Source organism: Triturus cristatus, chromosome 7, assembly GCF_964204655.1.
Source record: "Triturus cristatus chromosome 7, aTriCri1.1, whole genome shotgun sequence".
In the NCBI taxonomy this organism is placed as follows: Eukaryota; Metazoa; Chordata; class Amphibia; order Caudata; family Salamandridae; genus Triturus; species Triturus cristatus.
In genome coordinates this window covers 1,854,032,635-1,854,059,216 of record NC_140590.1, presented here as the reverse complement: position 1 = coordinate 1,854,059,216, position 26,582 = coordinate 1,854,032,635, and the positions used below count along the sequence as shown (strand labels likewise).

The 26,582-nt window shown below is 45.9% G+C and overlaps 1 protein-coding gene across 1 annotated transcript in view; it reads left to right on the top strand.

Moving 5' to 3' along the window:
• Nucleotides 1–15,444, top strand: part of LOC146813456 (uncharacterized) — a 550,359-nt gene extending 534,915 nt beyond the window's left edge. Inside the window, exon 16 of the mRNA XM_085615430.1 lies at nucleotides 12,751–15,444. Within this exon, the coding sequence (XP_085471556.1) occupies nucleotides 12,751–13,928 (1,178 nt within the window). The 3' untranslated portion in view covers nucleotides 13,929–15,444. The remainder of the gene's footprint in view (nucleotides 1–12,750) is intronic.
• The last annotated feature ends 11,138 nt before the right edge of the window (nucleotides 15,445–26,582 follow it).

Sequence of the window (26,582 nt, the reverse complement as noted above, 5' to 3'; positions counted from 1 at the left end):
TGCTGGGGCGGGCGGCGCCACAGGGGTCGGTGGACTCTCCTCGTCCCGCTCCGGGTCGAGGCTGGGCGCAAACCCCTCGCCCTCCTCCGGGACTTTCTCGTCCCACCACGCAGGCGGCTGCCTCGTCGGAGGGCGAGTCGGAGGTTGGGTCGGCCCTGGCAGCCCCGCATGGCTCGCCGGACCACCTATGTCTTTTATTGGGCCGAGGCTGGTGGAGAGCTTCGAGTCACTCCCCTGGTCCTTCTCGTTCCTCCACGCAGACGGCTGCCTCGGCGGAGGTCGAGTCGGCGCTATTCTGACGCCACCCCCTGTCCACTGCAACTCCGACCCCGCTCCGGTCTCCGGCGCAGTGTGACTTCGAGAAGCCCTATCCAGCGTCTCCTTCGGTGCAGGCTGGCGTTACCGCTCTGCCTCAGGCGGCGGACTCTACGGCTCCTGACAGGCGGCGAGTTGTGGATTCGTCTTCGGACGCTCCCTCTTCTCCGGAGGCGGCCTGCATATTGCTGTCGTCCTCCCCGGAGACTGGCCGCCAAATGGTGTCTTTTTCACTGGCATCGCCGAAGGGTGGCTCCCCGCCGTTTCTTAGGCCGCAGTGTTCGCCGGAGGAGCGGCAGGTCCCCCATTCCTCGGCTCCTTCTACCTTCCAGGTCTGGCCCCTGCCCGTTCCGCTTGGCTTCAGGGACGGCCGCCTTAGTCTGCAGCCTCGCCCAGGGATGATCTGCTTTCTCCGCCGCGGGGCCCTACAGAGGCGGGTGCAGCCTTTGCTCACGCGGTGTCCACGGCTGTGGATATTCTGCAAATGGGTGACCCGATTGCTCATTGTTCGCCGCATCATCTCTTGGAGGTTCTCCAACAGGGCTCTGCTGGGAGGTAGATCTTGCTTCCCTTTGAGAGTTTGCTCCTTTCGTCCCTGACGGGGGCTTGGGGACGTCCTGCCTCAGGGGATCCGGTGCCTCAGCACCTTCTACACCGGCTCCTTCCGGCGCTGCGTGACCCTGCGTGTCTTTCCCTCCACCCCTTTGCCGCCGGTCCTCTTTAACGGACTGCCTTTCACTCCCTGCCGCCATTGTTGACTCCGCCCTCCCAGGAGGCCCGCTGGCTGGACTTGTTTGCCTCAACCAGCGTGACTCTGCGGGCCCTGAACACCTTGTGTGTCCTGGCTAGGGCCTCCTCTTGTCTGAGGGACTCGGTTGAGACTTTGAGGTCCGCGACTTCTAAGGAGACTGTTCAGGTGGACTTGTGGCGTCATGCGTTGAATGGCCGGGAGCTGGCACCGTTTATCCTTCACTCCGCTCTGGACATCTCAGAGGTGCTGGGCCGGGCCAAGGCTTCCTCAGTCGCTCTCCATCGCCATGCTTTGCTTCGGGACGGCGTCTTTCTCGAAAATATCCGGGAACGGCTCATTGATCTCCCGTTTGATGGTAGCCTGTTGTTCCATGCCCCAGCTGACTCCGCCACCCAAAGACTCCTGGCGTGGCTCCGTCCTCCCCCTTATACTCCTCCTCCTTCTCTTCCTCAGTGATTGAGGAGTTGAGCTAGTTCTGGTCCTTCTTGGGACGGTCGCTCTTGCGGTGGAGTGTGTTTTCTGGCCATTGAGTCCTCATTGTGGGGACTTTGGCAATGTTAGCTGCTGGACGGCCCTTGTTCGCTGTGTTTCTTGCTAGAACTGTTACGCAGACTTGGCCCACAGATTAGGCCTTCTGTTTTTCTTTGGGCTGATTGTCAAGCCGTTCGCGGGGTGTTTTCCCTGTGGCTCTTTTGTTTTTCCTCTGTTGCAGAAGTTCTTCCAATGAGCGTTCCAATGTCTTGGGACTTAACGTACCCTGTGTGGGGTAGTGGTAGCTGTTATACAGCTTGCGCTCTGCTGGGGAGTTCTGGTGGCCCTTTGGTGCCTGTTATCCGTGGCGTTTCTGTATGTTGCTTTGCTTCTTGAGGGAGTGTGCGTGGCCCCTCGTGGGGGTGTGTCCGGCCCTTTCCTCTTCTCCCTGCTTGGGATAATTCTGTGCCCTCTCTTGTCAGGTGTTGCCCACTCAGTCTTCCTGAGGCCCTGGGCTGTTTTTTCGTGTTCTGGCGGCTTGTCTGTAAGTGCCGCTCTGGTTGGCCTGTTGCCTTCCATCTGGTGTGGCCTAGCCTTCTTTTCCCTCGTTTCCTTGGGCGCTCTGGGCTCTCCCCCAGGCTTTGGAGGGAAGCTTATTGCCTTGAAGGGATGTGGGGTACTTCGGCCTCTCTGGCCTGTGCTTGGTTCCTCTATCGTGGGTGTGAAGGCCTCCTCCTTTTTTTTTTTCTTCTTCCTCCATCCCTCTGGTGTCGGTGATGTTCTGCTTGTGGGGGGCACCTCTTGCCTGGGAGGGGCCGGGTTATTGCCCGGTCCGCAGGTCTGGTCCCCTGTGTGACCCTCTGTCCTGTTATGGCTGGGGGTTACTTTCGCAGACCCTCCTTCCCCGTGGGTATTGCTAGGGTATCTATTCTACGTTTAGGAATCTGCGGCTAGTAGTCTCTATCAGATGTACGAGTTACTTACCTTCGGTAACAATGTATCTAGTAGAGACGATTCTAGCCGCTGATTCCTTCACGGCCAGCCCTTCCTCCCCGTTCTGCAAGGACCCGTGGGTTGGTCTCGGCACTCGCCTCCTGGTGGGGGGCTGTGTCTCTTGCAAGTGCATTCCTTTGCTCTTGGCGGGTTGCTCCGTCTTGTTGCTGTTCCTTCCTTCTCTTGGTTCTCTGGAGGATGGGGTTATGGTGCTCCTGTGCCCCGCTACTCGAGCTACTCCAGGTTTGGGGGGGGGTTTTCCTTCACTCTCTGCCCTCCCTCCCTTCCTCTTGCTGCTGGCGGTCCCTGCCCCTCTGCTGTCGTCTGGCTGGGGGTCACCTGGCCATGCCCTGCCCTTGTTCCTTGGAGGATGGTTACCCTCTGTGCTGGGGTGGCTTGGAGGGTTGTTGTTGTTGTCCTGTCTGTTCTGGGGCTGGCTCCCCTTCCCTATTTCCGGGTGGGGGTTGTAGGCATGCTGCAAGTGTCCTGCTTTTACATATGTTCCCTGTCCCTGGGGGAGGGGGGGAAGGCGGTTTACATGCTGGCAGGGTGGCTGCTCGGGCTCTGCTCTGTTCTTTATTCCGCCCCTGCCTTTGGAGGCTGCAGTGTTGCACCGCTCCTTATGGTGTCACTTGTCTCCATTCTTTGTTTCTACTCTTTTGCCCACTGTTCCCCTGCTCCCACAGTTTGCCTGGTGGCTCCGCGTTGCGGCGCGGAAAAGTTCTCCGGAGAAAACTGACGTGGGCGCGCCGGGATGGGGCTTATGTGACCTCGCTGACGTCACGTACGCGGACAACGCCTAGGCGGAGTCGCGTGGTGTCGCCCTGCCCCCTAGCGCGCAGGGATGCTGTGGCAAAAAGTTTCCGGATCCAGTCTCGCGCCTGGGGATAATTCTACGTGAAGGAATCTGCGGCTAGAATCATCTCTACCAGATACATTGTTACCGAAGGTAAGTAACTCGTACATTTGTTCATTGATGTTCTTCACCTTGACCAATTTTGTGTCTCAATGGGATTTGCATACAGGTTTATCAGTGATATTGATTTGGATTTTACGTCTAGTGCTAGTCCATCTATATTGAGTGCCTGTATATCCCAGGAGTCGTTCATCCATTCTTTAATATTCACTTGTAGATCTAGTTTCACGTAGATTGCGAGGCAGCCCATTGGTCTTCCAAACAGGTTTTTTTAATGTGTTGGTAAGTAGCTAGTTTGAAACCCTGGAATAGAGATGGGAGTGGTCGACCAGGTTTCTTACATACTTAAAATGTCACCTGTATTTAAAAATTCCAGTGTCTTATCATCTGTCGAGAGGGAGAGTAAGCCTGCCACGTTCCAATTAATTATCCTAAAGGCACTTTTTTTGTAGGGGTTTCCCTTTTCTCCCCTATGAGTTTGACCGCCCTGTAGTTGTAAGGGCCGTGGGGAGCGAGGCCCAGTCCAATTGTTCTGGGTATTTGTGTTTTGTTTGCTCCTCTATCTTGAGATTGTTACTCTTGCTATTACACAATTGAATTTAATCATGCTCTCCCCCCCCCCCCCCCCCCCCCCCCTTCCAAGAGAGCAAGTATTTTTTTGGGTCCCTCTTAAGATTGTAATTGAGGCGCCCTATTGTATTCTGCCTCCCCGACTGCACATGCGGATATTTTTCTGTCGTTGGTTTGTTACTTGCTATACCCCCACTCCTTAAATTGCTTGATTTCTCGTAGAATGTTCTGAGCTTTGGAATTGTCAGACCACTCGGTTAATGTTGATTCTCTTTGGCTGATACTGATACCTGGATAGCACTTAAACTTGACTGAGATTAGATGTGCCATAGTAAGGTAGGTGGGGGGTATGTAATCTAGTAGGTGTAGTATATTGGCTCTATTTAAAATGTCCCATGCCCCTGTTGTGTTAAATTCAGGGGTGAATATTAAAGTTGGGGATGCCCATGTTGGTTGATGTTCCTCGTTTGCTCCCTTCCCCAGTAGCGTATCTAGCTAAATGATATGTCTTTAGTTTTTCTTGGTATTTGGTTGATCAGATCTGTACCCATCGACATTTGATTTGGACTGGCATAACATGTCCTTTCGAATATTGACTTTATTGGCCAAAGCTTGCTCATTCTCTACTACCGTGCATAGTCTGTTGGGTGTTTGAGTGTGCTCTATTTCCGCTTGTAACCCAGATGTTGGAATTGTCCGTCCCTGGCTCCGCACTTCTGGCTGGTCTGGGTTGTTTTGCTCTTGTGTTTCCAATATTTTCCTTCTTGTGCATGTTCCTCTCTCATGCTCTATCGCTTGTTGCATGGTTAAAGTTTTCGGTGTGCAAGAGCTTGTTTGTATAAGGGCCTCGCCGTTAGAGGTTGTTGTTCACTGTATATGCGAATGCACTAATTTGTGAAACGATTTGGGGACCAGTCTGGGTATTGCTTTCCCTTTTCACCAAAGGTCCTGGCTGTGTTTGTGATCCAATATTTGTTGGTGTTTTAAATGTTTCTACTCTTGCCCCGGCACATTCGTGTTCTATGTCTTCTTCAAATGCGCAGGTAGTCCATGTCTTTGGGAGGAAGATGGAGTAGATCTTCAAGGCTTCTGATTTTGTATCTGTATTATCCTCCTACTTTTCTAGCTTGCTCAATGGTGGCAGTTGTAGCTCTTTGTGAACATTGCTAAACGCTTTATTTTTCCTCTTATTGGCCTTATATCCTTTGCGCATTTTTGGTTTTTTGTCCGTGCGACAGTTGTGTCGTCTTCGCCTCTAGTTCTGCCTTATTAAATGGAGTAACTCTTTGTCTTGTTCTTGCATTCTGTGGTGCTACTGTTCACCTTGGCTTGTGCTAGGGGCTAGTCGCGTTTAATTTCTTCGTCACTGGATTGTGAATGCATTGGAATTTTAGAGTGGGGGATCCTCTTGCTTATGTCACAGAACTTTTCGCTGCTGGTTTCTTGTATTTTTTGGTCTAGTTGTGCACTCCCATTTTCTGGTGGTTTATTCTCCTTCCTGGTTCCTGTCGCTAGTTGCATAGTGATCCTCTCAATCTGCGGCTTGCTTTAATGGATGAGTTTGCATTGATTTATCAGTGTTATCAGAAGATCCGGAAGGGAGGTTAGCGTCTCGATTATAGCCTCGTTTGTGTGGTCTGCAGTTGAAGTGCTACTCTTGCTCCTGTTTAACAGATGATCTATTTTTATATTAGTTAGCCAAAAAACAATGTTCACAAGGAACTCATTTGAACATTTGATGTGATGGATATGATGAGGTGTGTTCCTTCCTTACAACAACTATAGTATTGTAGTTAGATTAGGTGAACATAGAATAAATCTAAATTACAAAAGGTGAAGCCCACAAAAAAAAAAAAAATTCTCAAGTCCTCTTCAGCCAAAGTTAGGCATAACTTTTATTTAATTTAACAATAATCATAAAAAGGAAAAAAAAATGGGGTATCAGCAATTACTGTGTATTCACACTATATACAAGATAAAAAATAATCCAAGTGCCTTTTGTGCCCCAGGGTAGTGACCAAAACCAACAGTGACATATTATACAGTGACTAATAGAAAACGGAACAGTTGGTGATTGAAATATACTACTAGATCCCTGATGCGATTAATTTGTCAGTTCAATCGATTGGAGTTTATTCAATGTAATATGACTCTCCCGTTTAAAAAAAAGTCAGTAACGATGGCGGCCATCTTAGACTGTCTAATGAAGTATATAACCCATGATCCGGTGTAATCAGAACGAGTCACCAACTACACTGTGCTGTGCCACGACCAAGGCAAGGAACAATGGTCTAAAGTGTTGTATCCAGCTATGTGCGAAGTATGTGTGAGTACAGATGGAATGGCGGCCATATTAGAGTGACTATAGAGAAAAGGATATTCCTTCAAGTCCTAACACTTTAGGTCTTATGAGCATGTTACAGGTGTTATTATCAGGACCCATTCAGAATTATAGTCTAGAGTCTACATATATGATAGTACAGAATCTACTAAACTCCAGGGGAACAAATGCATCAGAACGGCATCGTGTAACTGAAGTACTGATGGTGGGTGGAGACTACAGTAGTCTTATGGATGATCAAATCAACCATGTGTACCATCGGAAAACCACATGTACTATGTGTTTAATAATATGCGGATGATCAGGCATGGAGTCGTACTCATGCTGCCATCCAGCAATGTAGCAAGCATCAGCGGGCAGGATTAAAACTTGGAGAACCATGTTGACTCTAGTGGAGTATCCGATAGTCTATAAAGGCTTAGTGCCCATATTGGCGGGGGGGCATGAAAAGTGTATGATAATCCCCATTTGTTAAGTGCGCCACAATGTTCCTAGTCTCATAGATGAAAAAGTTGTGCATTCACCTATTGGTACCGGGATACAGTACAATACCGGGAATCAATAAAAATGGTGAGGTGAAGTTCTTTGCATGATGATCTTACTTAAAAACACATTGGTAACAATTTTTCAGATTAATATAACATTCATCATACAATTTGTCGGACAAAAATTCTTAGCACGATGATCTTACTTGAAACACACTGGTAACAATTTTTCTGATTAATATAACATTCATCATACAATTTGTCGGACAAAAATTCTTAGCACGATGATCTTACTTGAAACACACTGGTAACAATTTTTCTGATTAATATAACATTCATCATACAATTTTTGGGACAAAGCATTGGTACTTAGAAACTTGGGGCCATATAAACAACAATCTGCGATAAATATCTCAGACCGCGCTAATATATCGCCTCGCTAACGCTGTATTAGCAACAATTAGCGCTATGGCGATAAATATTCCAGCAGTAGCGGGAGGGAAGGGCCAACATCGCAACAAAACCAGCGATGTTGCATGGGGAAGGGGGAAAACCTTGCTGATACGACCCTGTGGTCGTATCAGCATAATCCACCCCCCATGTTAGGTATGGTTAAGTCAGTAAAATAGCAGGTGTTAAAAAACCGGCGATGACCCCGGTTAGCGCGACTTTTCACGTCGCTGGCCAGGGCCTCCTTGCTAATAGGCGATAGGCCTGTTAGCTGCTGTTTACCAAGTCTGTTGGTCGGGAACGCCTACTTTGCATGTCATTAGTGATAAATTTCGCTGACATGCAAAGCGGCACCCAAACTGGTCGCGTTCGTCAGAAAGCTGTCGTTAGCGACAGCTTGCTGATAGGGCGATAGAATTATCGCCGCTTTAGCAGGAAAAGGTCCCGCTAAAACGGCGATATTGCCCCTGCTAATATGCCCCCTAGTGCTCAGAGGGGATTTTTTATATACATCTCAATTTGAGCGTAGTTAAGGAAAAGACAGTCAAGTATACATAGACTATTGCAAAATAGTATCAATTGTGAGTCACTACACTTATGCTCTGAACACAAAAATATATAAGGATCACTCTTCCGAGACCAAGTACACTCTGAACCATGGCGGTGTCGTGTTACAACCTAGTATCTTTAATGTAAGCTGATGAATTTACGCCACTCCTCAAGGCTTTTAAGACCCTTACGGATGGAGTCACATTTGTTGATCCATTTACATTCTGGGGTTTGTAACATCAGTGACATATTGCCTCCTCTCTGTAGGGTCTTAGCTTTTTCGATGACCTGCCAACGTAATTCTTCTGGAGTATGGGATTTTCTTTGTAATGTTGAACCAGTGGTGAATTCTCAACTAAGCAGCGTTTTCTACTTCTATGTTGGCTAATTTGCGCTTTAAGTGGTTGTACTGTCTGCCCTATGTAGATGTAAATGTAAATGTAAATGTAGATCAAGTATCAGTCTTGTGGTTCATTCTCCTTCTTGGTTCCTGTCGCTAGTTGCATAGTAATCCTCACACTCTGCGGCTTGCTTTAATGGATAAGTTTGCATTGATTTATCATGTTTTATCAGAAGATCCGGAAGGGAGGTTAGTTTCTGGATTATAGCCTTGTTTGTGTTGTCTGCAGTTGCAGTGCTACTCTTGCTCTTGTTAAACAGATTATCTATTTTTGTATTAAGCGCATCAATCTTCTTGTCAATCGAGAGCACACTCTGCGAGCATTTGTGTCAGATCCAGTTGTATTTCCAATGTATGTGATTGCCAAGTAAGTGCTTTAATTGCTGCTTACTGGGAATCGTTTATAGTATTTATGATCTGTCAGGGGCTTCCTCACTTATTAAGGTCTGGTTCAGCAGATGGCTTTTCGCATGTGTTTGGCCTGCCTTAGCTTCTATATTTCTCTGTTTGTATTCGCTGGCCATATCAGCTAGGCTTGATTCCGATGATTGATGCCAATGCTCCAACCAACGATTACCTAGCGGAGTTGAGCATATATGTTTTGGCCTCCTAGCGGCCAGATTCTGTGGCGTATCATACTGCTAATTCTCCGGATGGGGGATCATTGCTTCCACTGAGAGTTGTTGCCTGGACTGCATCCTTACAAAATGATGTCCTTCTTTTTGCATGTGCTCGCTGATGTCATTTGGGCCTTGTGCCTCTGTATCCTCAGTGTCTGCCTTTGTTTTGGTTTCCCCATTATTAATTGTGGACAAAATTTTGATGACGTCTACCACTACCTCAGTGCCTGGCATATTGCGATGCTCGATATAATCAGTACATTTCCTTCTTTCTGATTTTTCTTCTGCCAGGGTTATCATCACCCCAGTCATTATTGAGGTGATCTCCATGGCCTCGTGGACCTCTGCCTTGTCCCTGGAAGTTATTTGGGTACTAGTTTTTTCTGTTTCAGTCCCTACTAAATCTGCCAACTCGACCATCTCAGCCATCTTCCCGATGGTTTGCGCCTCTGATTTAAAGCTGGCTCTACTGGTTGTGCTGTTTGAAGATGTAAAGGCTTTATTACTGAACCAGCTATCTGCAGGAGTGGGGGGCTTATATCTTCTTCCACGCCGGCCTTTTTCCTCATGTAATACCTGTGAATTCGGTTTTTGGATGTCGCTGATTCCAGACTCTGGTCTGTTGTCTCGAGTTTTTTCTACGGGCCCTTGGCGCTCCTCTCCTGTGCGCTGTATGTCCGCCTTTTACGTTGGTCCTACATTTCGCTGCATCCCCTTTTTTCCCTTTTCTCACCTCCTTTGACTGTTGGGATGTCTTTGAACAGCTTTGGTGTGAGGCTTTTGGCTCACACCAGCCATATATTGGCTGGAGCTCTCAAACAGCCAATATAAGAGCTTCCAGTTAGCACAGAAAGTAGCAGCTTCCAGGTGTGGCTTACGTAATTGTGATTTGAGGTGGATTTTTCGCTTCTCGGTACCAGATGTTGTACGCTGAATTAGCAGCTCTCTATTGCACTCCATTGCTGCCACTGGCTACTTTTCCTTCCGTTTCCATTCTTTATTATTTGAATGTATAACGTTTGGGTTAATTGCTAGTTAATCTTTGGGTTAATTGCTAATTAATTGGGTGGTTGATCGGTTGTTATTATAATTGCTGTTGCTGGTTGCAGATTTGGTCTGACTTCCCCCTGCAAGCATCTACAGCGCAATCCTCGTTGTAGCTTGTAGCTTTTACCCAAGTGGCCAAGGCACTCAGTGGAGGTGGTGGCTCTGGTGAGCTAAAGCGTTTTTTTAAAAAATAATGTATCCTTTTTACTTTTCATTAATTTTCTGCACCTTTGGTGTGCCCCTTCTATGGTGGCAGCTCTTTGCGGCTTATTGCAATCTATCACAATGTTATCCAGTGTGAGAAGTTGGAGGGGTGATGATGCTAGTGGCAGGTAGCAGATAGCAGTTGCAGGTGGCAAACAGTGGACAGCGGGTTAGTCAGAGCAAAAGGAGAGTAGGTGTGTAGGCTGTGAGGCACAAGCTCCGGTCCTCCAGCAAGCCACATCCAGTCATGGCTGTGCCGCTTTCATAAAACCCTTGGGCTTCGGACTAGGAATGGCTGCCACAGGGCGCCTTTCCTCTCCTCGGCTCCTGCTTGGTCTGCACCCTCGCATCGAGCCAGCTGGGCCTTCCGCTGACCCCTCCTGGGTGCACAATCTCTTCCACCCAGCAGCCCTGATTGCTGAGTCTATGGGTAGGGCCCCTCCAGTCCGCAACGTGCACCATGTGGGCCCCTCTGCTCGGAGCTTGACTTTGTTCGGGGGCTGTGCACAACACCACGCCCCACTCCAACAAAGGTCTGCCCCATCTGCAACAATCCTCGCTCTGATTCGTGTAGTCAGTCGGCACCGAGCTGTCCTGTTCCCAGGTAGGACATATGTCAAAGAGTGAGGCTGGTGTAGAAAGAGGACCACGTGACTGAAGTTGTACAGCCTCACTTCCCTTCTCCCGCTTCACACAAGTAACCGAGGGCCAAGAAAGCACCCTGCTGAGATAAAAACCTGTGCTCCCATGTCGTGCGGGTCATGTAGGAAAAAAACTAAGCATGCCAGAGCAAAGCACGGATGAGTGAACTTTGCAAGGCAAACAAACAGGCACACTAAGTCTCAAAATTCAATAACCGCAAAGCAGCACATTATGAGCTTATAAGTAATACGGTACTTAATTTGCTGCGAAGCAGCAAAGAAAGAGGAAGATGGACTGTTACAAAGGGGTTATATACAGCTGGGTCTCTATGGTTATCATGTGACTGTATGGCGTCATGGGAAATGTAGTGTTTTTGAAACTTTAATTTGATTGGCTGCTATGTTGAAGAGTAAAAGAAAGAGAAGCATAATCAGAGCTTCTGGTCCTGACAGAATTCAATATGATTCTTACTGTATGCCTTGGTAAATTGGATATTAAATTCTTTGTCATTCAATTTCAATATGAATACTTTCAATGTTGATTACTTGCCGTCTCATAAGGTAAAGAGGTTATCAATAAAATTAGGCCAAAGTACAAAATTTGCCATGAATGGTTCATTTTCCTACCAGGCAACATCTTTCTTCCACCACCCCATGAATAAATTTGCATTGGTGGGGGCGGGGGAGGTCCCCATTGCTGTTCCCTGTTGTGTTAAATATTTCTTGTTAGAGAATAGAAAAACATTATGGTAGCGATAGTATTGCACCATTTCCACTATCAAATGAGTATGTTCAAGGAACTCAATTGATCTGTTTCTTAGAAAATTGTGGCAAACAGCTAGTCTAACCTTATGGTTTATTGATGTGTAAAAAGATATAACATACAGTGTTACCAAAATGTACCTTGATTTCCAAGATATCCCATCTATTTTTTTTAAGAAATCAGTTGTCTTTTAAATGTGACATTAGACTCGTCACATATGGATGAACATATGAATCCAAGAATCTTGAGGTGTTTTCCAAGAGGGATGCTATGGAGCTTACAGTTGGTCTGCTGGGTAGTCCTTGGGCACCTTTATGTATTTTAGGAAGAAAGTAGATGGTGTCCTTTCATTCATAGTGCAGAGGGAGTGGTATTCTTCCAATTCTAAGAGATCACTATTTAGCCACTTCATCAGCAATGCATGATATTAATTTTCCATTTGTTTTGCGGAGTTTTCTTTCATTTGTTGATAATGTGCTATATTTACCAACTGTCCATGTGCAGCAGATAAGTACATTGTCTTGTTCATTACAATAATATGGGTTTATAATTAGTGACTCATTGTTCTTTAGGGCATTGATATCATTCCAGTCCTTGAATGTTATATTTTTCCTTTCCTTCCATTTCTTTTTCCTTCGTAAATCATTAATATCCTCTTCCACCTTCACATGAAAGAGATCAATTTTGTTGCTTGCTCTTATTTGTGGGCAATATTTACTCTTTGGTTTACAACCACTGGAAATTGAAGTGTCCTTATTGAATCACATCCTCTTAAGGGTTTGGTTCTGTGAGTCAATACTTTCTTGCACATATCATGTATCATTATAAATGTAATTAATCTATAACAAATCTGGAATATCCCCAGTCGTGAAGGGTGATGCTTTATTCGGGTTCTTTGGATGTTCTTTAACCCTCTGGGGTTTCATTTGAAAATATTTATATAGTTTTAATTTTCTGATTAATTTATATATTTAAATTATATGAGGGTGTGTGTGTGTATATTACTATTATCCTCTGTTACTGGGCAACCTTACAGCAAACCCTGACATTTCTACTCTCAAGTGCCCACGCACCTGAGCTTCATGATTATATGATTTTTCATCCTAGAGACTGAAACGTTCGTTTTTGTCATGGCAGCAACACACTCTAGAGTAGAACACCTCTTGATGAATTCTTAGCATACAGGATTTCACTTTGAGAAAGCTAATTCTGTTATTTTACCATAACTCAACAGGTGATGACAGCATGGTCAAACGGAGCTTAAGAAAGTCAGCAAAATGCAATGATGAATCAACACTGTTCAATACTACAACACAAACACTCAGAACAAGAAAGAGCCAGTCATCTGAGCGAAAAATACACCCAATGCATCCGATGTTGCCAGAAATTGATCAGGCACTGAGAGAAAAAATAATTCAACAAGAAAGTGATTGCAATCAACATACTTATTTACGTAAGAGAACAGACTGTACTCAAAGATCAGATGCCTACAGTGTACCCAAGATTGCTGTTAGCAGTGTTGGTGTTCAGCAATGTGATCTCAATGCAGAGCAAAGTTTGAGCCCATATTCATATCCTGAAAATGAACGGACTGTGTGTCAGAATGTCCGTTACGTCAGAGTCGGGAGAACACCATGTGAACATGGGCGCTATGCATGCGCAAAGTGTGAAAAAGAATATTCTGCAAGGTCAAAACGTGTTCGACATGAACGAACACACACAGGGGAACAACCTTATAAATGTATTCAATGTGGAAAAAGCTTCAGTCAAAAGGGAATTTTTCTTAGGCATCTAAATATACACACCGACATGAAACCCCATCAGTGTAACAAATGTGGGAAAAGCTTCAGTGAAAGAGCACTTCTTGTCAGACACCAGGAAATACACACAGGAGAACAACCTTATGACTGTAGTGAATGCGGGCAAAGTTTCAGTGGAAATAGACTTCTTATCAGGCACCAAAAAATACACGGAAGAACAAACCTTAACCAATCAACACCATCTCATTTAGGAGTCCATGATAAGGAAGTTCAGATACACACAGGAGATAAACCATACCACTGTAGTGCATGCGGGAAAAACTTCATTCAAAAGAGAGTTTTTACTAGGCACCAGCAATCACACAAAAAAGAAAAAAAAACTTATGATTGTATGACATGTGGAAAAAGCTTCACTAAAAAGTGGCTTCTATCGAGACACCAGAAGATACACACAAGAGAAACACCTCCCCTGCGCCCTTTACTTGTGAAACCCTTGCATGACAAAGCAACTCTCGGGAGACATCAGAATAAGAGCGCCAACAGGAAACCCCATGAGTGTGCAGATTGTGGAAAAATATTGAGTCGAAGGGACTCTCTTCTTAGGCACCAGAAAAAGCACCCAAAGGAGTTCAGCTTTGAAATTGTAGTCTGAGCACAAGTAGATGTCACCTAATCCAGTGTACAACAAGGGCAGTGATTCAGGCCTATCACTTACAGTACAAACATCTGTGTTTGGATGATATGTCTCGAGGGCAGCAGTCTATTCGGATGTTTATGTGTATTTCACATCGTTTTTCGATTGAGAGGAGGGTCAAGGTGCATAATGCACAGTTTCCTGGGTGATTTGATCTTAGAGGAAGTAGCATGGTTTAATACAGAATAATAGTAAAGATGTTCTTGTTTCTCAAATTCATGTTGTGACCGGAAGAAGGTTAACAATGCTCTGTCATTTTGTGTATTCAGCAGTTCATTTGTTATTGGTTCATTGACTATGATGTTGTTATGTTACATTTCTAAAAAGCCAATACAGCTCCACATTGCCGTCAGGCTCAGTCCAGAACCTCTGCACTGACAGCGAGACCATTACCAGTTGCAAGAAACTGGCTATGTCACACCTTGTGTTGTTCAAGCGTAATACAACCAATCTGGTTTTTGTATCCTAAAGGAAACGAGTTGAAGACAGAAAAGATGTTGATTAGAATTTCACACTGATGTAAACTGATGTAGTGACGGAGGATGCCAAAGAGCATTTCTCGTCAAGACGCAGATGTCCAACACCCTCCACCCACTTCTCCCTGGCACACATTGAGAACATTCTTTGGACAGTAGTATAACGGTACTTATATTCAGCAATTTCCAACCCAAACAATGCAATCGAACAGTGCATAAGGTGAGTTGTTCCCTGCCCCTCATGAAACAGGAATGTGATGATACATGTATTATTCAACCCTGTGTATTGACACAAGTGAATCTGATGAATCCCGCTTGTCTTGAGCCACATCTAGTGATGGTCAAATTCGAGTGAAAAGTGGGATAATTTTGTCCATCCACACCCAGAAGTGTCAGAGGCCACATACAGGTAGAATGGGTTATTGAGGATGCAGGTGATTGTATTTCAAAAAGAGACAGTAGAGCTAGCTGGTCCTTTGTTGCACTGTACGTTCACGGTGTATGTATGGGACGTTTCATCTACGAATGTATAAGTTCCAGCACAGACAATACATTTCTCTTTAATGAAACATGAAGAAAATCATTTGAGCTTCATTGTGCCATAGCAATACTAAACCATGGGCTGCCCAGAAATCCAAAATAGAGATCAACAGCCCCACCAAAAGTGTACAGCCTGCAGAGGGGATTTAGAAGATTCTTAAGAAACCTCCATGCTCCAGTCCTAGCTGTCGGAGATATCAGAATACTTAACCCATGTGCCAAAAATGGGAATGCAAGCACATCCCTGAAATGGTTTCAGGTTCATCTTCGTGCTGAATGTATCTTGTGTTCCATCGCAGCCTCAAGTCCTAGAGAGGCTGGCTTTCTTAATAGAGGAGATGAATTTTAATGCACTTTGGAAAAATGTCTTGCTCTGTGCATTAGTATTGGTTTAATTAGGAAAAATGTAAAGCAACTCCCTCAAAAAACATGAATAAAATGCATTGTATTTGTGTCTGTCAAGCCATTAACTAGTTGCAGTCATACTTGTGCGGGTTGGGATCCAGTTTGGTGTTTGAGCCACTCAAATAAAACCAATCGATCTGTTACCCCTGCATTTCTAATTACCTGTCTGCCTGTTATTTGCTCTAGTATGATCTTTGTGTTCTTAAGGAATGTTTAATCTATAATCAAAACATCATTCAGATCTTTATAATATTGTCGGAGTGCTGATGCTCAAAAACTGGAAAAAATCTGAGACAGAGAAAGATGAGACTGTTAAAGCTGAAGACAGAGCTTTCATCATGCCAAGCAGTGTGCCTTTCTTTCATCAGGCACATCCCTGCACTCCCTAAAAACATAAACTACTACTTTACTCTAAGGACTCTTGCACCGGGGGTTCTAATTTCCCTTGACTATACAAACTCCACTATGTCGAGCATGTCAAGCTCTTCATTGGGGATCAGCATTCTACCCGAAACCAGAAAGTATAACATATCACTTCTACTAAAAAACTTTCATTGGCTTCCTCTAGAATAAAACTTAAGTTGACGTGTCAGGTCGGGAATTTTCCATGTATGGTAAATAGCCATGTACCCCTTGTCCTGAGTGCCAGACTGCATTCAAAACTAATATCTCGACTTTCATTTTGGCCCATGTGTCACACTAACTTAGCGTGTGTGCTGAGATGTTGGCCTCTCCATGGTATTGTGAGGTACAGAACCGGTTGTGTGACCTGGTGGGATCCAAAGAGCATGCCCTTATAGGGGGCCTTGGACTACTGCCCATGCTATGGGTGTATCACATTAAACAGTGGTAGCAGCATATTGTGTGTTGTGAATCAGTAGTGTGAGCAGCCCCTTTTCACTGTACCAAGGAAAGGTGGGCCTACTGCTACAGTTCCGCAGTTATGTGAACCCAGAACCTTGTGCCGGCATCCTGTGTGCATGTGCAGTAAGTGTGTAACACTTGTATGGTAGTGCCCTGTGCGGTGTACGAGTTTGAGTACTGGGTCCAGTAGGATCTGTATTGGATACCACTGGTTTAGCAGGGACACGATGGAGGATCTGAACAGGTTCCCCAATAAGTGTGTTCTCTGCATTGCTCTGGCAAGAGGGTGGAGGACGAGACACTGTGGTGAGAGAGATGGGCTTTCTTTAGAAATTCAGTGAAGTCCTTATTCTTGAAAGGCTGCTGAATAGTTCTTCCTCAGAACTGCCAGTGCTCAAAATGAGAAATTTTTTATTCATATTTAACACTCTTGCCTGTCCTTGATTACTGCTTCAGGAAGGCTGATAACAGATGGCTACAGAGATCTCACACATCACTGTGGACATGTTTTGGATACTTCTGCATCGAGCTAGCCCTATAGTTATCCTCTGTGAGAACCATCACGTTGCACAAAGACTGTATTTGAGGAGAAACCTGAACATATTTGAAAGAGAAACGATTCAAGCCGGCTCAGGATCCGTAGACGCAAGCCAGTTCTGTGCCCATGTTGTGAATACTTCCGCACGTAGCCAGACCAATTGCTAGCTGGTGTGAGAACCATCACTTTAAAATTCTATTTGAAATTGCTGTTTCAAGATTCCTGTTTTCAATGTGGTGTATGTAAGCAGTTCCTATGATTCCAGTACCCAAGCTCAAGTTTAATATTTATGCCCCTACTAAGAGGGGGGGGGTGATCACTTGGGCCAAAATGGACTAATGATGGTTCCTCCGCTGTTATTTGCATTTGCACTTTAGGAGATTTGTTGTTAACGGTTTAAATACCTGTTTTATCTTGGATTATTTTAACTAAGACAATTTTTCAGAAGGGGCAAATGAATATTTTATTTTATACTTTTCATGTATGTATTTTTTACTTTTATGGCAATCGTCGAAATTAAGATGAATGAAGAAGTTAAAAGAGAACCAAGCATAACTTGTTCTGAAGTCTTGGACATTGATTCTAATTCCTCTCTGGAAAAGGTGATAAAAATGGATCCACCCACCATTGTTCCAGTTCTTCTTGATCATGGCAGGGAGTGCTCCGCAGAGTACTTGAAGAGGCTTCTGCCGGCTCGGCAGCCAGTCTCCCATCGCCTCCGTCTGCACTTTCTGCTGGCAGAGCTGAGGGTCTGCCTTAAGTGCCCAGAATCCTGCCTCCCAGCTTAGAGAGGGATGCAGCACACCTAGCCCTGAAGAGGAGAGATTGTCCAGGAAAGGCACAGGATGTGTCCTGCATGTGAAGCACTCAGTTAAGCTGATGGTTCCTGGGAGTGAAACAAGAAGTGACCTGTCGTCTGAGGAAATACACCAGCCACTCTTTGTGGTTCCTGTGTGAGCCACACAAAGACTGTTAAAGATCAAGTATGTGTGTGAGTATGACATATACAACAGTCCACAGAGGGCTCGAAAGATTGGTGCTGCCGAATCCCGTGAGGGTTAAACTGCCTCACAGCCGAAACAAGAAGCCCTGATCGACCCAGACACCACAACCACTGAAAACCCACCGCTGCAAATGAGATGGCCTGTAGGCTATAACTGCAAAATCTGAACTCCAAACTGCAACTGGCAGGGAAGACCGCCTCTGCTGAAGACGCAAAGACTATCCCAATGCGAAGCTGCCGCTGCTGCCCTTCAGGAGAGGAGACATCTATGTGACGTTGCAAGCATGAACTGCATCTTTCACCCTGTTACTGCTCTGTCGATAAACATGGAGCTTAGCCTGCAGGACCAAAGACTGGCTTACAGACACACACTGAACTTTGTGACCTTGGACCAATGAGAATATGTGACACTAGCTACCTCAGTGATTGATTGATGCCTAAGCCACAATGTTTTGGCGACTACAGACACAGAGTTCTGACTTTTGCAGATAGGGAGGACATCGAAAGGGGGGGAGGTACTGCACTTTATTGTTAAATGCGAATGCAGTATTTAGTGTGGCTGTGAGAGAAAAGTGCTTTATTTTCCATAAAAGAGAAGCACTGGGCTGGACAATACATTATTGATTCTGTTGGTTAACTGTAGAGGTCATAGGTCTAGTCCCCAATACTACCGCCCTGAGAAGCCTGGCTTGCTTACACTCGTTACCCTGAGAGTTAAGTGCAGAAAGGATTGTACTTGGCTCAGTTTGCACCGCCATAGTAGGATAGACCCCAGGACACCAGTGGCAAGATACCTCAAACACCATGGTTGGGGCCCATAGCCTCTGTCTAATTGATGGCCACCGAACGTGGTCTGACAGCGGGTTTCACTTGAAAGGCCAGCCACCATCTGCCTCTGGATTATCTAAGAGCCTCTCTTAAAATCTCTGCTTGTGCCAAAAATTTGAGGGGTATCGATAGGGTTAGTCAAGAAACTACAAAATCAAACTCCTACAAAGCTTCCACACACTCCTTCTCTGGAGCAGCTCCTGCTCTCTGGAACTCATTACCATTTGATTTGAACGTGCTTGATTAAACTCTACATGGGCTTCTCTCCCTCTCCAAATCGATTTCTTTTCAGCCTTTCCGTCTCATCCTCACATTACTTTATCTGTTTTTCACTTTTTCTTACTATACTTTAGCCCTTTTTTCTCCATGTCAGCTCTTCCTTACCCTCCACGGCTCTCCCAGTCCCACCCTTGCATCTTTTCTTTTTTACTACTACAATTCAGCCCTCCTCCCCATGTAAACCCTTGGCTCCTTTCTACTCGAGACCTTACACTTAAAGTTTTCCTTGTACATCACCCTAGCTCCCCGTTTTCTAGTCCAATGCTGCTTCTCCCCAGGTCTCGTCTTCCCCCTTGAATCTCTACTGGGAGAGCAGTACAGCCCCACGTCTACTAAGATGCGGCTATCCTCTCTCTCTGCTCTGACCCACTTGAGACGCCATGCACCATCGCAGACACCCTTGCATCATAGTGCAAGGTGCAATGTGGAAAACTCGAAGAGAAGTGAAAACATTTCTTGTTGTTACGCCTGCCTCAAGGAGGCACTCGAATTTGGGGAAAATCTTTGTCAACTTCTCTGTGTAAAAACCAATGGGTGGTTGCATGGGGTGTTCCCTGGTCAGATTGCTGAGTGAGCAGGTGAATTTGGTTCAGTAATTCAAGTCATGGTTGGCCACTGTCCATGTACATGGCTACCTTATCAAGAAAAAAGTAGCCTTTTATTTGTGTCAAAGTCAATTTCACCTCTGCGCAGGTGTTGAGAAAATGTCCCATGGATCCCCGAGCGAGGTTTGAATTGTTCATAAATTTCACTTGAAGGTTTCCTAAAGCAAGATACGTTATCCCATTGCCCTATCTGCCCAAGACCCGCCATACACACCTGCAAGCCTGATTGTCCTTCCCTGCCCCAAACCCCCTTCCACATCCGTTTCTGCTGCCCCTCAAATCCTGGTTGTTTGTCCTGCGAGACCTTCCAAGTAGAGCCACTTACATGGTAGTCCTGTCTCTCCAAACCCCCAAACATATCTGCACAGCTGGCATCCTTTCTATCCACTTCATACATGGTTGCCCTTCTCCAAATCTTGAGAACTAAACCTTAAAGCTGACAGTCTTTCCACACCCCTTAGACTCCCATCAATGTCTTTGGTTGCCCTGCTTCCTACCAAAGCCCAAATGCCTATATTGTAATTGCATTTATATAGTAGCGCTTACTACCCCTGATGAGGCAGGTAGCACGCTACTCCAGATCCCAAATAGGATTAGTGGGGAATTAGTGTAATGAATATGAAATTAATTTGAGCGATGGAAACGTGAGTCTGTTAGTTGGATTGAAAAGGATAATGGAGGAATAAGAGAGGCAAGTGTCTGGAAAGTGTTTATTTGGAGATCATAGCAGCAGGAGCAGGTTTGGGATGAGTGGAGGGAAAGAGTCAGAGGAAAGGGTTTAGAAAGGCTTGTTTTGGAGATCCGAACGGATTAAAGAGGTTTGAGATGATTCAAGGAGGGCCAGAGGAGGGGACAGTCTAGAAAGGGTTATTGTGTGGATCATAGTAGTAGAATGGGGTTTGTGGAGACTCAGAGAATGGAGGTAGAGGATACATTGAGAGAGGTATAGGGTGAGAAAGAGGGTTATAGGGTAGTGCATTGGAGATGCTGAATTAGAAGTAAAGGAATAAATATAAAGATACATAAGTACATGAAAGGTATATATGTATAAGGAAGGTAATATATGTAGATTTAAGCTGTATTTAATAAAGTCATACTTTCAAGTGTTGCTGTACTTTAAGTTAAAAAAATGTAAATATATTTGATTGTAATTCAATAGTGGATAAATAGTTATGATAAAAGATTTACTTACTTATTTATGCAGCCACTTATATACATGTTAAACACAGAATAATGTAACTCAGTAATATGTACATTTGTTAAGCAGAACTAATGAATATGTCTTTATAAACAGAGGGGCAGATTTATGTTACACTTGCGCCACTTTTACGCCTCCGTTGCGTCACTTTTGTGACGCAGCGGCGGCGTAAACCATGCGCCATGTTGCGCCTTATTTACAACGTGACGCATCTAGGGAGATGCGTCACGTTGTAAAGCCCTGCGCTACATTAAACCTGCGTCAGGTTTAATGTATGCAGGGTGGGCGTTCCATCGGAAAAAGCCTCGGAAAAGTGACGCAGTGAAATCTACGAGATTTCACTCAGTCACTTTTCCGACGCTGCTGCGTCAAAACCTTGCGCCTGCTTGAAGCAGGCGTAAGGCATGACGCAGCATGTTATGTATGGGCAGCCCCTCAACATTGCTGGAGTTGCGTCGTGCTTGCGACGCGACTCCAGCAATGCGCCGCCCTTACGCCATCAGATGCGTCACGCATCTGTTTATCCTTGCGCCACGATGCGCTGCATTGTTAATGCGGCGCATCTGTGGTGGCGCAAGGGTAAACTTGCGTGACGCATCTTTCCTGGCGCATCCCTGCTGATTTGCAGGGATGCGCCAGGAAACATAAATCTGCCCCAGAATTGTTATACATGTTTATACAAAGTAATACACATATATAGGTACACATCTATAGTCCAAATACGTGCTTTTATACCAAGGGATATGCTGTATATATCTGTTTGAGTATGGTAGTTATGTGGGTAAGAACCAACTCTTACCCACAGTCTTCTGAAGATAAGGCAGTTATCCAAGTACCTTGAAAACCTGATTATCCTGCCCCCAAACAGGTTCAAATCTCACTGTCTTTTTCCTCCCTACCCCCCAAAGGTGGTAAAATACCTGCCCGGTTCTGCCGTCCCAAAATCCCCCTGAGCATAGATGTCCATATGGGTGGCACACCCCCAAAGAAAACAACATACATGGTTATCCTGCCTGTCCCCAAATTCATCAGTGTACAAGTCACATACCTGTTGTCCTCCTCACATCCCCCAAAATGGAAGCATACATGAAGATCTTAACAATCCCACTTCCAAAAATGTGCCCCATTATAGTTATACTACTCCCCATCCCAAAACCAGGCCCACAACTAGTTCTGAAACCCACCTACCCGAACACAGACCTGTACCTAAATTTCCTTACCCCCAAAGCAAACGCATACCTGGATGTCCTGCTCCCTGACCTACTCAGCACTGACCTGTACCCCCAGATGTACCAGGGTGGCAACTCTGATTGATGGGGATGTGGGAGCAGCAGAATTTCCAGAAGCCTCCTACCCACTCCATGTGGTGTGTGTCGAATGTTCCAGCTGATATGCCAAGGGAACACCTCTTTGAATGTGGGAGCATGGGGGTGGCTACGGTACCTCCAGCGGCCATCCTCTGCCGTCCTTCAGAGTGGATACCTTGGTGTGTCGAGTATGGGCTCTGGCAGATGTGCCCCTCTGTCCTGGCTGGATCTCTTCTCTAGCGGTCATGTCTCCAGCATTTTGATGTTTTGGGCTCTTTTGTGTGCCAGGTGGTGGAAGGATGTGTGTGTGGCAGCTTCTTCTCCAGTATGGCAAGTGGTTCTCTTCTGGGAGATAGCTTCAGGCAAGTACGCGGCTCTTTGTAGCAGCACAAGATAAGGAGAGGACCAACATCTCCCTTCAGCATCAGCGCCCACTCAGGCTTTTCTCTCTGACCTACAGCTCAGAAGGTCAAACAAGCATGACCCACTCTTTATCATGCACTACACCCACCAGATGTCCCCATCTTGTTTGAATTGTTTTCCACTTCTGCAGCTTTGAAGTCATGTGACATGGCCTATTCAAGTAGACCAGTTTTGCTGTTGATGGCACAGCCAGGGGCCAGTGGACACCCTCACAGAATAAGGACTGTGACAATCAAGACTGAAATTTCAATGCTTTCATTATTAATCTTTGATAACTTTATTTCGGTCAAAGACCATAAAAGCACAGATAAAATATGTACATACAAGATAAAATACATAAATAGTTGAGAACCTTAGTTAAAAGATTATTAAACAATAAGTTATCAAATGGCGGATGGCAATCATTGCAATTAATCACAATTTAACACAATTAATCAAAGTAGACCTTCTACGCCACATACCATATAAAAAACGAGAGACAGAGAACACAATGGGAGGTGAAGTATCATATCTTAAAATTCTACAGACTTGAGCGCATTGTTTTAGGCCCAGATTTCTGCACAATGGTGCCAACCAGGATCTCCGTATTGCACTATAGGCAGGGCAGAAGAATAAAACATGGACCATATCTTCTTTGCTGTTGTTACAAGCTGGGCAGATTCCCTCTTCTCGTCCAGCCCATTTGCAAGTCAATGCCCCAATTGGCAGACAGCCATGTCTTAATTGTGTGTATAGTTTTCTTGCCATGGGAGGTTGCATTAAATCCAGAAATTCCTCCCTCCTGGGCACAAGTTTTACCTGCAGAAATTCTATAGACAACCTGCCCATAGTTGACGAGCAGTACAGCAAACTTAAATTATACTGTCTCAGGGAGGCCAGCAGCTCAGTTCTCCGCACCGCTGGACAACTCTCCTCTATGGTCTCCCATAATTGGGGCAAACCTATTTGGTATGCAACAGCTTTAATGTGGGATAACCAGGGCATATTTTTGCTCTTCAACCGCCCCCAAACTGCAGAAAACTCAGCTCTATAATCATCAAGCTCAGGTACTGTCCAGAGCCTTCTACAATTCAGGAGAGGTCGAGCCGCTAACAGTTCTGAAATGGGCTCTAGACCTAGATCTAGTCTCAAAGGTATGAGCGGGGTACTCTGGGGGAGACCTATCAAATTCCTCATAAATGCCTGCTCAACCCTAAGAAGGCTTGATGTGCGCGTATGGCCCCAGAGTTCTGCACCATACATTACAGCAGGTCTGGCTTGGGCGCCGTAAATTTCAAGCACTGGGGAGACTGGCTTGAATTGGGTTGTGCTCTGAAACTTGCCAATACCCCCTACGATCTGCGAAAGCCTCAGGGCAGATTTGGCTACCTGGGGGCCCCAACAGAAATCTTCAGTCAGGGTGACGCCCAGGTATACAAAAGTTCTCACCCTTTCAAGCAGGGTGCCATTTAACACAGGGCTAGGGCGGGTGCGTTTCGGGGGACCAAAGATCATGAACTTTGTCTTCTCTAAATTAATCTAGAGTCCCCGCGAGGCGCAGAATGATACAAAACCGTCCAGGACCCGTTGGATGCCTGTTGATGTTCGAGACAACAATAAAGTATCGTCTGCGAACATCAGAGCAGGCACCCGACCTGACGCCAACCAAGGGGCATCACTATCCCTAACGCTATCTAGTTCACCCACCAGGCCATTTGTGTACAGACTAAAGAGCGTAGGGGCCAGGGCGCAACCCTGGCGTACGCCTCTGGTTACGGGGAGGCGGGCTGATAATTCCCCGTTCTTCCCAAACCTGACCTGGACATAGTTCCCTGCATGGAAACGCTTCAGGACGTCCAATAGATAGGGCGGGAGGTCTAGTTCTTTCAAGACCCTCCATAAACTCTCCCTGGGCACAAGATCGAAAGCGGCCCGCAGGTCTACGAAGACCAGGTAGAGGCTGCCACCCTCAACACTTACTGTCTTCCAGAAAAGGACCTGCAGCCTAAAGAGTTGGTCCAGGGTCGAGATCCCAGATCTAAAGCCGGCCTGAAGGGTGGTCATTACTTCGTGCTCATCCGCCCACCCAAGTATTCTATCCAGGAGAATCCGGCCCATTAGTTTCTGGGTGGTATCCAAGAGACTAATCGGCCTGTAATTTGAAGGCACTAAAGGGCAGCCCTTCTTAAAAATGGGGACGATCTCAGCCCACGCCCAGGTGTCTGGTAGCTTGGCCTCCCAAGAGAACCGCATTGAACAATACGGCCAGGTACGGTGCCCAGATTTTTGGCTTGGAACGAAAGAGGTCACCCGGTACCCTATCAAGGCCTGGTGCTTTATTAGGGAGCTGCCTAGTAATCACGGATTCTACCTCCTTAACTGAGATACTCTCAACGCTTCCAGGAGCCACCCTCGCCCCGGTATCCCACTGGCCTGTCTGGAATCCCAAACCCAAGGCCCTCCGCAGTCGACACTCGTGCGGGAGGTCTGGGGCTGGGGAAGTCCAAAGAGGACCATCTAGCTCTAATATCACGGTCCTATCTAAGTATTCAGGGGTGTCAGCCAGAGGACTAGTGTAGAGTGCAGCAAAATGCGCCTCCCACACTGAGGGAGCAATATTTGGTAAAAGAGTCTCCCCTCCCTCTCTCGCACCAGAATTTACTAATGCCCAGAATAGTTTGGCATCCTTTGTCACGAGGGCACCCCTCAGTTCTTCCCACCTGGCTTCTTCCCACTCTCTCTTGCCCCTAGACAGCTCCTTTTTATACATCAGTCTAGTAGCCCTAATATTCGCTTTATCTTTCGATTTGATTGCCGCAAGAAGCTCCTTTTTTAATTTCCTGCAGGCATCATCAAACCAGGGGTGCGTTTTCGGCACACGCCTCTTAGTTCTACTTACAGGGTTGAACACATCCCCTAATACCGCAACTAACTGCATATGTGTATCTAATGCCTTTTGTCGGCCAGTCGAATCGCCCATCTGGGCTATAAGGGGGATTGCAAGTTGGTAAATGTTTGCAAGTTGTGAGGGTGAGTCTGCAAGATGAGGCCATTTAACCCTCCTTCTATTATTGGTCAACATGAGGGGGGGGGCATCGTCATGGCGGATTTAGGGTCAGGATTAGTTAGTCCAAAGGACCCTGGCTTAAAAGTTAGGACCAAGGCATTGTGGTCGCTATCCTGTCTTTGTACAACTCTAAATTCCTTCAACTTATCCCAATTTTTAGCATTCACCATTAGATAATCAATGATGGATGTTTGGCTTGCCCGGTTAAATGTTGCTATTGCTGGGCGATCAGGGTCCAATCTCCCATTACACGCCCGCAAAGATGTTGCGAGGGAGAGATATATTATTTGGAGCACCAGAGGTGTCCATGCTCTAACCGGGGCAATATTAGGCTCAGGGATGTGCCATAGTACATCTACTTCATCTTGTTCGCCCAGTTCGAGGCTACCCTACGGTTCAAATTGGCAGTTGAAGTCCCCGCCAAGAATTATTGCGGTAGAAGAAGCTAGCCCCTGGATAAAAGAGGTCAGGGCTTTAATTGTATCCGATTCTTGCCCATTTTTGGATGGCCTCGAGTAGATATTTATTATTGCTACTGGGGGTTTGTTTGGAGGTTTTAATAAGACACACTGGATATCCAGGGAATTTATTTGGGTTGCCTGGATTCCCAGATGAGTGCCTATCCAAATTGATAACCCACCCGATGGGCGGCCTCTACCTGTGGACACTGCCAAGATGTCGAAAGTTGCAAAGGTCGAACTGGAACTCTCTTCCAGTGCCCAGGTCTCTTGCATCAGGCAGATGTCATGTCTTGCCATAAAGGCGGCCCACTCAGGAGTATGCAGCTTATTTTTTAGCCCGGCTATATTCCATGAGACCAGTTTTAGGCATCCTTCTACTAAATTTTCAGAGCCCTCAGCTGCCCTGTTCCCCCTATTACTAGTCCTTTCCCCTGGTGTATAGTCGGTTTTTGGATCCTCCCTAGAGGTTGGTGGTAAGACATTTCCCTCTATTACCCCTACCCTTCTAGGAGCTTCGTTAATAACTTGTGAGGTAGAATTTCCTCCTAATCTAAGTCAATCCACCTCTTCCAACACGCTAAACCTATTCTAATGCGGCTGTAGCGGAAATAGGGGACCATAGGAAGACCTGCCCTCCCT